Source organism: Paramisgurnus dabryanus, chromosome 19 (genome assembly GCF_030506205.2).
Source record: "Paramisgurnus dabryanus chromosome 19, PD_genome_1.1, whole genome shotgun sequence".
NCBI lineage: Eukaryota > Metazoa > Chordata > Actinopteri > Cypriniformes > Cobitidae > Paramisgurnus > Paramisgurnus dabryanus.
In genome coordinates this window covers 627,080-639,747 of record NC_133355.1, presented here as the reverse complement: position 1 = coordinate 639,747, position 12,668 = coordinate 627,080, and the positions used below count along the sequence as shown (strand labels likewise).

General features: G+C 34.9%; 2 protein-coding genes across 4 annotated transcripts; both read left to right on the top strand.

The window, feature by feature from the left end:
* The first annotated feature begins 2,203 nt into the window (after positions 1-2,203).
* Positions 2,204-9,521, top strand: oscp1a (organic solute carrier partner 1a). 3 transcript variants are annotated; one of them, XR_010543812.1, is made up of 12 exons: positions 2,204-2,406; positions 3,948-3,977; positions 4,274-4,428; positions 4,846-5,013; positions 5,167-5,247; positions 5,384-5,487; positions 5,695-5,823; positions 7,129-7,192; positions 7,699-7,770; positions 7,900-7,994; positions 8,083-8,143; positions 9,040-9,066. XR_010543812.1 is itself a non-coding variant. In XM_065285108.2 (11 exons), the coding sequence occupies exons 1-11, from the start codon at positions 2,295-2,297 to the stop codon at positions 9,157-9,159; spliced, it is 1,170 nt and encodes a 389-aa protein (XP_065141180.1). In that variant the 5' UTR covers positions 2,204-2,294; the 3' UTR covers positions 9,160-9,521. The 3 variants fall into 3 exon arrangements, 1 of the variants encoding a protein (XP_065141180.1); XM_065285108.2 differs by lacking the exon at positions 7,900-7,994 and having other exon boundaries at positions 7,699-7,844; positions 9,040-9,521; XR_012335472.1 differs by lacking the exon at positions 9,040-9,066 and having other exon boundaries at positions 7,699-7,994; positions 8,083-8,131.
* A 504-nt stretch (positions 9,522-10,025) lies between these two features.
* Positions 10,026-11,463, top strand: lsm10 (LSM10, U7 small nuclear RNA associated). Its single transcript, XM_065285418.1, has 2 exons — positions 10,026-10,149; positions 10,946-11,463. Exon 2 carries the CDS (start codon positions 10,952-10,954, stop codon positions 11,309-11,311), a length of 360 nt encoding a protein of 119 aa, XP_065141490.1. The 5' UTR covers positions 10,026-10,149; positions 10,946-10,951; the 3' UTR covers positions 11,312-11,463.
* The last annotated feature ends 1,205 nt before the right edge of the window (positions 11,464-12,668 follow it).

The following is a 12,668-nucleotide window of genomic DNA, read 5'->3' as shown; positions in this document are numbered from 1 at the left end:
TCCAAATGTGGAGGTATTAGACTTTTTTATGTGTTACTTCTTAAATGTAATCTGTTTCCGAGTCTTGTGATGGAAACAAGACATATCACTTATTCACCTTTAAAGGCTATAAGATTCCAGGGCACAAATAATATATCACCGTATGTGTCTCAATGAATGTAAAGTTATTTTGTACAGTAGTGAATAAGAAACAAAGCCTCTACCAAATCTACCAAACAAAATCAGTTCTTTATAAATGTAAGGGTACAGTCTGCAAATTATTGACTTATTTCTTCCTCTGAGCCTGAACAAGGTAATGTTTTCAATATAAAATCTATGAAAGATGACAACCAATCTGATTATGCATATTTTGCAATGTTTATAATGTATTTTAGGTATATCTGAATAATTATACCTGCTTTTCTTACCCAAGTTCTGACTATTTCTGTATTATCTCTGATATCTGTCTTGGATCCCTTGGGTCCCTAAGAGGCGCTATATAAATCATATGTTTGAGTACTTTATGAACCAGAGAAGATCATAATTACACTTACACAACACTTACACAGCTATTTATGTCAATGTTAGGATCGAGGTCATCATGAACCTGTTTGTTGAGCAACAGCTCCCTCGTCTGGAGTCACTTTAAGCAACAGTGTCTCTTCTGCTTCACAATAAAACTCTCAAAACAAAAGCAAAGGTCTCTGGACACGTCCAGTTGTTGCTGTTGGACATTTACAAATTAAAAATCTCATGCCTGCAGCCAGTTGGCTGGGCAGACCCATGTTTAAAATTTTGGAGGAGTTGTTTTCGAGTGCCTGTTGCTTTGGTGTGTGCCAAGAATTGATTTAGCTGATAAGAAGCTGTTTTTGTGGTTTGGAGATTTGAAATGCAAAGTTAAAGCTCAAATGTCGTTTATCTTCAAATCTACAGAATAAATGCTGTAAAATGTTCTGTGCGTTATTGGGATGGTGGAACATCAACTGGCTTATTTCTTCTATTAGAAAGAACTGAAGCTAGTACAGAGAGAAATTAAATTCCAATCTTTATTTTGATGCGCTGTGTTACGCTGTGGTTTCTAAAGGAATAACAAAAATATAATAAATATATTTGCTGATACAAATACAACACAATTAAACACTGTTAATTACTTGAACATATATTCACGAAAGGTTTAAACTTACAGCAGTAACAATATATCAAAATGTAAACTGCAAGCTACAGGTTGAATACGGCAGTATTTAAGAGTAGTCTGTGGCTGCCTCTACTGCAGCTTGTTAGCGGTGTCAGGTTACAAATGAGCGTCTGGCTGAGCACCGCGATGCGCCATTATAAGATTTGCAAAAATGCAGTTAAATATAAATTTGAACAAATATGGCATAAACCTTTACTTAAAGAGATCAACATACATATTAAATTGGAAATAAACCTTTGAATTATCAAGTTGTGGATTACAGCTGCCTTTCCAATATTATTATGAAAACTTTAATGATGTAATTTACCCAAATAAACTAACATTCTCTCAAACATATTTACAATACTGACAGATGTCACTTACTTGCATATACATATACGCACAGCAACACCACAAAGAAAGAAACTTTACTAATGAAATTATAGCAGGAGGAGATTCCGTGTATCTCCGTTGATGAAACTGCTGAACTGAAACCTTTGCGCATGCGCCAGACAAGATCAACAGGTTGAACTTGCGCATGAGCGGGGGCATTTTGTACAAATGCAACTTATTTATTTTCAGATTAGCCTGTGCTCTTGTACCCATCCATTTTAAAGATTTAATTTCAGATTAGCCTGTACTCTTGTACCCATCCATTTTAAAGATTTATTTTCAGATTAGCCTGTACTCTTGTACCCATCCATTTTAAAGAGAAACACAGAGTTGTTTATTATAGTCAATGGTTGCATTCATACCATGCACATTTACACTGACTGAGGCTATTAAATATTTTTAGTTACACAACAGGGAAACCCTGCAATGTACAGTACTGTTTTATAATTAGTATTTCAATATTTTAATGAATCATTATTAAGGAATTGAATTATGTAAGCATTCCTAAATGTGGAACATTGTTGTATGCATTTATACAGTGTTCGCACATGCGCAGTCAGCGGAGGCATTACGTGACGTCATACAGGGATCTCCCTGATCAGTCCCGCGACTGGCGCATTCCGTTGCCATTACAAACAAATAAACGAATATGACAAAAGCAGAGCGCATATAAATAAATGTTTGATTAATTATTAATCTGAATTATTAGTAAATCCAAAAACTTTAAGTTATAGTTCTTATTGAAGGGATGTCTCAAAAAACGCTTCCTTTGCTTATAATAAACCTCGGAGGTGAAATGCTGTATATTTTGGAGCAGCGCCTTCGAGCTCAGGATGAACACGATGATGAAACTCAGAGAGGTAAACTAGAGTAGATTCAAACCCCATGTAGATGACTAGCAAACTTAATCCCTGCTTTAGAAAAGTACACTAACAGCCTGTGTTTTCGCTTATTCGTGTGGTTTAATAATTGGCACAATGAGGATAAAGAGAGAGAGAAAACACATTTTTGAAACCCACTTGTTAACTGTTTTACCCTCAAATTATACTGCTTATTTAAGATGAAGGAATTATTATTTTTATCTGTTAATACCTTTAGTCTTCAATGAGATGTTGAAGTTTGGTATTCATACCAGTTTAGATTTACATGACATGGATCTGATGCACTATTGAAATGTTAATTGTGTATGGCGCACCTATTATGCAAAATCAAGGTGTTTAGACGTGTGATGGCAGTGTGTAACCACAACCACTCTACAATGAAAAAAGTCATTTTTTGATCCCCAAGATCCATTTTGATTCTCTTGTTAATGTGACATCACACTGATAAAGCCCCGCCCACAGCCACTGACTGACAGTCTTAGGGGCTGATCTCACAGAACCCGTCTCCTGCATGTTTGTGCACCTCTCACCCTCGATTAAGGTCATAGAAAAAGGTCAACAGCAAAAGAACGCTCACGCTTCAATATTTTCTTAACAGGACAGCTGCCTCAGTGGTTGCCTAGCAATATAAAAGCCTTGCAGCACTGCTTTTTTTAAAGTGACCAAAAAAGGCAGTGTCACGCGCTTTGCGTTTATAGGCGTTTAAAACGCATTTGGTGTGATCGACCGTCCTCTTACATTACCATTGTTTGGGTTAACACTAGTTACAAGTAGCGTGCATTACGTAATAATATTACTTTTCTGAAGTAATGAGTAAAGTAACTCATTACTTTATTAATGTACACATTAATATTTAAGTTATTTTATAAAAAAGTTACTTTTCAGTTTAATTAATCTGACTTAAAAAAAAAAATGATGAATTGAAATAACTAAATGTAATCACGTAGAATAAGCGGAAACATTTTGAGTCAGAAACGGAAATGGCAGGCCAGAGCTTGACATTTTTGCGATTGAAATATGGAAATATGACCTCAGCAATAAAAAAATAACTGCAAGGCCTGGAAAAGGTCAAGCCTCAACCAAGTAAGAAAAAGTAACGCGAAAGTTACTTTTTGAGGAGTAACTTAAGATTGTAATGCATTACTTATAAAAGTAACCTTCCCCAACACTGTACATTACCATAGTATGCTGTCTGTCATAACTCAATAGTGAGATACTGTTGTCTCAGACTGTATTCACAGGAATCAGATTTTCCAGATATTTTAACTGAATACGCTTACTGTCTGTTTTGGGAAGGGAGTGAGGAGCAGTAGCTCACTTGCATATAAAGGTACAGACACAAAAATTGCTCTCGCCCAAACGAAAAGATAAATGATCTGTGAGGTTATTTTGAGGTGAAACATCACAGACACATTTTGGACACGCCTGTTATTTATATTACATCTTGTGCCTAATATTAGTGCCACAGGAATTTAGTTCTGACTTGAATTTAATTTTCCTGTTCATCTTCTCTGTTGTAGGTTGTTGGACAGAAGATGACAGAAAAAGAGGTGCATTAGTGCCTTACCTTTATGATTTGATCCTGTTGAACACTGTGTACCTAAATCTTGTTGATACCTGTCTATATTACTGGATCCCTGTGCATGACAACAATGAATATATTTAAACTATAGCAAAAGAAACACATGAAATAGCTGAAATTAAATATTTATTTAGCCTTACCTTTACTAAAAAACTGCTATGCAAAATAATGACAAATTGACAGAAATGTTAGCATTCAGTTTTAACATGTAGTCACATAGCTGTGTGGTAATATTTCCCTTTTCTCAACTCTCTGTTTTTCTAGTTATAAATGATTTAGTGGCCACTATGTTCAGTAAGACTTTTCTAGAGGAGATTTTAAAGCCTCATGATGTGTTAACCCATCGAGCCCTGCGAACAGTTCTCACACGGATCGCGCACGCCTCCATCATGCGCCTAAATCCAGCCAGTATGGACAGGGTATGAACTTAACCCACCCTAACCTGGACATTAAAAATGTGGATCGCATTTCACTATGTACCTTGCAGTTGTGTTTGAGGGTGCAAATGAAAAACAGGAATTCACAAGAAACAATAATTACACAGTCGACCAATGTTTACCTCCCAGGGGCATATTATTTTATACTATATTATTATTATCCACACGATTGGTGGAATTGTTCATTCAAAATAAATAATTTTTTTAATGCATATTACAGTGCATTACAAGCTATACATTTGAATCAGTATATGCATTCCTACTACTAAGCTGCAGGAACATATAATATCTCTTATATGAAATATCAAGGATGATAATTTAGATGTTATGATGAACACATATTTATGTTAAATGACAGTACTGCTATTGGGTTAAATAGTATACTTGTCTTTACTGTAGTTGTATGATTTGATGACTATGGCCTTCAAGTATCAGATTATTCTGTGTCCACATCCACGAGATCTACTTCTCGTCACCTTTAACCACATGGACAGCATCAAAGACCTGGTGAGGAAAAGTCCCAACCTGGTTAACCAGATCAACGAAGCCCAGCGACAAATTATAGAGGTAAAAATCCATTCCCACCCATCGAGAACTTCAGGTTCAAGGTCAAGGCACTTCATAAGTCTTTCATTCATTTAGATGAATATATCAGACATTATGTTTCTTAATCCAATGCTTTTGTTACTTCTTATAATAACGAAAAGCATTTTTTCTAAGGTGTACACACCCCTACCTGATGGTGAGTTTCAACTCATCCGACAAACGCTTTTGGTTCTCTTTCAAGATATGCAAATCAGGGTTTGTGGCTTTTTGTTCTGTAAAGTTTGTAGTGAATCTCTGCCAAATTGTACGCTTGTATGCAAATCAAAATGTCTTGAAAAAACAGTCAAGCGTATTGACGGCTTGTATTAGATTTTATGTTTACTTTTACCAGGTGTCAATTTTCTTAAAACAACAAATACAGAACCCGAACGGACATTTTGTGCTGCCAACCTCAGGGCCTGTCCCATTCGGATTTGAGGTTCCAGGTCTAATCAGGTAATGTGGATGTCAAATTATTAAGGCAGTTCTATAGTAGCCTACTCCCAAATTCTTTAGTAGTTGTTCTTGGTAAGAAAACATTGAGGCTTCTTGGAAAAAGATTGACATCTATACACTTATACACACACCCTCAAACAAACAGTCTCACTACGTTAACTTAAAATTCCTTTTTTTTCAAATTCCTCAAATTCCTTTGTCTTGCAGGTGGTTTAACCCTAAAGGTCGAGAAGTGAGGAGAGCAATATTTCCCAGCGGAGGAAACTACACAAGAGCTGTACATCAGCCCTCATTTGACCTCTTTGGAGACAGGGTGACGCGTTTGGGCACCAACATGTAAATATAAAAACTAAGCTTGCAGTTAAAAATAAAGGTGCTTCTTTGTTGTGAAAAAAATGTAAACAGGTCTGAAAGAAACGGTGGTTATGGCATCATTGTGAAGATACTTTTAGGCCTCTGAGCAATTCCAGTGTTATGAATGTAATAATTTGTTGCCAAAAATTTAAATATAATTTCTCAGAGAGTGTATTTATTACCAGTATATCGAACCATCAGATTATATTCCCCTAAAGCCCTGATGACATCATAAAAATATCAGTCTATACTAATATACACGTGTTATGCATGTGACAAAAAGGTTTTTTGGAAGACGACATATTTTGTAGGAATTCTGTGAATTAAAATGCACAAGCTGGAAGCAATAATCCTCAACAAACAGAGAAGGGACAGCTCTATTAAGACCAAATAATAATTATTTAATTTTAATTTTATTAGTGCTGGGCAAAGATTAATCGCGATTAATCGCATACAAATTAAAAGTGTTTTTATTATGTTTATTTAACCACACACATGCATATATTCATTTTAGATTATATATATAAAATATAGAATTTATAAAAATATTAATACATATATACATACATACATGTAAATGTTTCTTAAATATTATGAAACTGTTTGTTTCTTTATATTTACATAATAATTACACACAGCACACACTCATATATTATGCAAAAAATAACTTTTATTTTGTATGCGATTAATCGCGATTAATCTTTGCCTAGCACTAATTTTTATATTTATATTTAATATTACATTTTTTACATTTATGAGGAAGAAACAACATTATGGATGTGACATTTCTCCATTAAAGATATGATCATTCTAAAAGCTGCGCTTACCAGGAAAATCATTTTAATAAAAACTCGACCTCTCATTTGTATTTAAGACATTAAATATTGACATCTGAAATATCAGTATAGTTAAAACATTTGGTAAAAACTTGGCATTGATTTTGGAAATTTCAATTGAATCAACAGAATTGCTCAGCTTTATATTTAATAAAGTGTTATAATAAAAAATGAGAATAATATTTGTATTAAAGTATTATAATTATTGTAATTATATCCATTATTGCATCTACAATAATTATTATATAGAATACAAATATTTTGAATATTAAGTAAATATATACTGTGATATCAATACATATAATAGATTATAATATCAACATTAATTCTTTTTTTTAAACGAAATAATATTTATACTATATATGCCTTTCTTTCTTTCTTATATACATATTAAAAGTCACCAAGATTTCTTATTTCATGAGCATGTAAATATTCATTTACTTCTTTATAGGTACATTGTAGCCTCACCTGAAAACTCAATCCCATCAGACAAAAGTACCAGAAAACAAAAGCAGGTAAAAAGGGGACATTGACTAGTATTTTAACATTTAACATCAGCATGCAATTAATATTGAGATTTAGTAATAATGCATTTAAAGGGACATTCCACAACACATTTTAAAGATGTCAAATAAATCTTTGGTATCCCCAGAGCAAAAATGTGTCGTTTTGGGTGTGCCTGTTAAATGCAAATGAGCTGATCTCTTTACTAAATGACAGTGCTGTGGTTAAATAGTGCAGATTTAGGGGCAGTGTTATCCCCTTTTGACATCACAAGGGGAGATACATTTCCATGACCTATTTTTTCCACATGCTTGCAGACAATGGTTTACCAAAACTAAGTTTCTGGTTTGATCTTTTTCACATTTTCTAGGTTGATAGAAGCACTGGGGACCCAATTATAGCAATTAAACATGAACAAACTCAGATTTGTTATGATATGTCCCCTTTAAAATGTGAAGAACATTAACCCAAGGTCTTTTGGATGTTATTATATATTTGTTTGGATGTTTGTGGACAGGTAGAGTCTCCACACAACCCTCTGGCCACCGAGGAACTGAACTTGCTGGCCAAACTAATGGGTGGGATGAAGGTACAGAATCTCTCCAATGTGGATGCTGGTTTCAAAGTGAACCTATTGAGCTTAGATAAAGAGGTTGAGGGGGTGTAAGTATTAATAATCCAGATTTAATCCTGCCATCTCTATTATTATATACCCTAGTATAATTTGGGGATGAGCACTGTGACTTTTCACCTAGTAACCACCTAGCAACCTTCCAGAACACCCTAGCAACAGCCCACAAGACCCAAGTAGAGGTGACTATGATAGTACGAGCAAGCCTTTAACTAAGACTCAATGTAAATATGTTAATAGAGTAAATAACTCTCTCAAACTCTCTTACAGCTGTATTTTGGAAGGGGCGGAGCAACAGTCACCCACAGTCATCAACATACAGGCCGTACAGGTGACGTGTGTACTTCACAAACCTGCAGATCCTTGTGTTTCTTTTATTTTGTTGCCCATGGCAAAGAATGTTACGGGTGTAACGAATGTTCTGAGTGCAGTTGTATTTACTTAGAAAGGGTTTGCCCCAGGACAACCTTAACATTAACCATTCAGGTATACAGTATATGCTTTAATTCCATTTAAAGACATGTTACCTGGAAGTTAAAACTGAAAGCATCACCCACATGTTTTTTTCAGCTATACATTAATGATTTATGAGTTGCCACAATAAGTGTTAACAGCTATAGGCAGGTATGTTATGCTCGGAACAAAAGGCATCATACACACTGTGGTAATTATGGTTGACAGTCATGTATTAAGTCCAATATTAAAGGGACATTCCACTTTAAAAAATATATATATATGCTCATTTTCCAGATCCCCTAGAGTTAAACATTTGATTCTTACCGTTTTGGAATCCATTCAGCTGATTTCTGGGTCTGGCGCTAGCACTTTTAGCATAGCTTAGCACAATCCATAGAATCTGATTAGACCATTAGCATTGCGCAGGTTTTGATATTTTTTCCTATTTAAAACTTGACTCTTCTGTAGTTACATTGTGTACTAAGACTGACGTCAAATTAAAAGTTGTGATTTTCTAGGCAGATATGGCTAGGAACTATACTCTCATTCTGGCGTAATAATCAAGGACTTTGCTGTTGTGACAAGGCTTCAGCAGGCGTAGTGATATTACGCACTGCCTGAAAATAGTCCCCTGCTTTTGAAAGTAACCAAGGGGACTATTTTAGGGCAGTGCGTAATATCACTACGCCTTCTGCAGCCATGTTACAGCAGCAAAGTACTTGATTATTACGCCAGTTTGATAATTTTTCTCTTCATCTGCTGTGATTGCAGGATCAGTTGGTCAGTACTGAACTGGCCCATATAGCAGGGGAGTTCACAGAAGATGGAAGTCAAACAAAGGGATCCTGGAACAAAGGAGATGACTTACTGGCCATGATGGATGACATCTAAAGGACAGGAATTAGGAGAAGAATATGGGTTGCATACAGAAGCATGTGTTGAAAGATGTGGATGGTCACCACCATATGTTGTTGGTCCTCGCAAGCTTAGCTCCTTAATTAACCTGCTTCAAACTGTGCAGCAGCTAGACTAACCACCAAATCAGCGCCAACCACCATAAACCATCCTCAACCAGTTGTTTTGGGGTCCGTTTTTGTTTTGCAGTGGTTTGTTTCAAACATCTTATCCAGTGGTTCCCAACCTTTTTTTACTTCAAGGCCCCCTAATTGCCCACAACAATATTTGAATGCCCCCCACTCACTCAGTATTTTCAGAATAAAATTAACTAGAGCTTTGAATGACTAGACAGATGTAAATTCATGCAGGCTCGATTATGTAATAAAGACTGAAAGGTAACATTTAATTTGTTTATTAAAACCCTAAAAGTATGTATGTATCTATAAGTAATAAACTTTTAAATGAGAAATACTGGTGTAAGAATTGTGTCAACTTGCCCTGGTCTTCCCTGTTGGTTTTTATTCATGAATCTGTCGCTAGGGGGCGCGCGATAAACAGATTCCGTATTAAACGCTTTGACCTGTTGATATTAGAGGGGAAAAGATGCCTAAAAACATATAAAAGTGAACAAGGGCTGCGGTTTTCTTGATATAAAGCGCAAAAGTTTACATTTTTAACAAAATTTTGTGATTAGCGAACTACGTGGAGTACAAAAACGTACTGGCTTCTGTCACTTATTCATTATCAGTATTTTTTGCTAAAATTCACGCCTTTCAAGAATTAAAATCAGTTAACAAATAACTCTAATATTGTGATTTTTATATAAAAAAAAGCATAGATAGTAGGAAAACGACGGTCTTGCCCTTTCCAATATGGCGTCGTCTGTGTATGGGTTCACGTTAATGACGCAATAATACTGCGCTGCACAGAAGCGCGCCAGTGTCATGTAAACATGTGCGCTTATGTCAGACTCTACCAAAGAAGGTAACTACAGGAATATTTTTTTGGCATGTGTGCGTGTATATAATGTTGGTCTTACAAAGCAGAGTCTGTCCGATCTATTGCAACATTGCTGTATTTTACCTCAAGCAATAAAGTTGCATGAATGTTGGCCAGTTCCGTGTTTGCACGCCGTTTTGTGCGCGTGCCTTTTAAACTTCATATTTAAATATTTTTGTGTAATTTAAATTTACAAATTAATTTAAATATAAAGAACGACTCATTTATCGATCTTTTATACATTTTCCAAAAAATGATTTTCATATTGGCAAATAAAAATAATAATTTCACAAAATTGGATTATGTATCAACAAAGAGTGTTAGAAACCTGTAATTATCTTTGATTATTTTATATATGATTAATGGTCGACATTCAAACAAATATGAACCATGGTTTTATTACAGTAACCACATTTTTACTGTGGTATTTGTAGTAAAACTATGTTAATTAAAAGGTTATAAATCTGCAAAATAAGCATGTTTAATTACTATATCTTTACTGTAATGAAACCATGGTACATATCCTAAGGGAATTTAAATAGTAGTAACATGAATCATGTTGCTGTCAGTTGAATCAGTTGTGTCTATATCAAGTTTTTCTACTTGTACTGTTTAACGTAATAAGGAGAAGGTGGTTTTCAAATTGCACACTTCTGAATAACTATTATTCCATAATGACAGTTGAATGACAGCTGAATGGTGGCATCTTAATGGTATGTTTTCGTATGTTATGTGTTTGCTTGTGTGGTAAAGTTTGACTTTAATTTCTCTGTGCACACAGGTGAGGATGGACGTGACTCATTCGCTCCGTGAGCGCACCATCGCTGAAAACAGTCTGGTGGTCCTGCTGCAGGGTCTGCACGGCCAGGTGACCACAGTGGACCTGAGAGACGAGAGCACGGCGAGAGGACGTGTAATTAACGTGGACGCCTTCATGAACATCCGTCTGGAGGAAGTTTTGTACAAAGATAGGCGTGGACGTGTGTCCAGTATGGACGATCTCTTCATTACGGGCCGAAACGTGCGTTACGTTCACATCCCAGACCATATGAACATAATAGAGACCATACAGACTCAGCTCACCAAAATACACCGTGTGCGCAACTTCGGTGGTGGAAGGAAGGAATACTCAAAGAAAACAAAATAGAGATGACTTTTTGGGATATATTATTTTTCGTTATTTTGTAAATTTAGTTTTAACCAGACTTTAGTTTGGAAATGTTGTGTTGGAAAGTTTTATATTCTCTGTTTACTGCCATCATGGTTTAAAAATGCAATAAACAAATTACTTCAACCAGAGGTTTGTGGTCTTCCTCCTTGTTTTGCTTTTTAGTTAGTTAACTCCATTCCGGTATTTCATAACATGCAACACCAAACTGTTGGAAATAGACATTGCTTTAATAAATAAACATTAGTAGTAAGTTTGTTTTGCAGTCAGGGAGTTTTAGCGGCATCTTGCGGTGAGACTGTGAATTGCAACCACGGATCAATAATAGCAACCAAGGCTCAAAATGTGTAGTGAAGCTACGGTAGCTGCCACAGGACAATAATGTCTTCGTCTGAGACCACGTAGTGACAAAAATGCGCGTTACCCCATTGGCGGATTTTTTTGCTTGTTTTATGCACAAAATCACTTACTTTTTATATTTTTGGTCTAAAAACTAGACTTATTTTCTTGGGTCGTCTTGCTCATCAAGAAAAAGCATCTTAATTTAAAAAAAATTAGATATTTTTACTGAAAACAAGACAAAAATATTAAGAAATGTTTTTTCTTGAAAATATTTTTTTGCAGTCAGTGCATGAAGCAGTGTGCGCTGCAAAAAATAACGTATGTAGTATTTTTGTCTTATTTTCAGTAAAAACATCTAAAAGTTCTTAAATAAAGATGTATTTTCTTAATAAGCAAAATGACCTAGGAAAATAAGTCTAGTTTTTAGGGGAAAAAAATCTAATTTAAGCGAATTTGTGATTAAAACAAACAAAAAAATCTGCCAATGGAATATGAAAATTTTACTTTTGAAAAAAGTAAACTTATTTCAAGAAAAAATGTCTTATTCCATTGCCCGAATCTTTTGCTTGTTTTAAGCACTAATTTACTTAAAGTTTATATTTTTTGTCTAAAAACTAGACTTATTTTCCTAGGTCATTTTGCTCATCAAGAAAATACTTCTTAACTACTAATACATCGACTTCCATGTATACAGGGGACCCACGGTGTATCTAGATAAAAACGGCTCATTCTAAGGTAATAAAAACATATTTGTTTATTATGTAAGGTCTTTACACACCACTGTAAACATAGTAATGTATGTTACATTCCATTTTTGTTAGTAGATCCTCCTATACATTTTTTTATGTCCTCCTAGAAATTTTACACTGCAAAAAAATGATTTTCAAGAAAAAAATGTATTAGTATTTTTGTCTTGTTTACAGTGAAAAAAATATATAAAAATTCTTAAATTAAGATGCGTTTTCTTTATGAGCAAAACGACCCAAGAAAATAA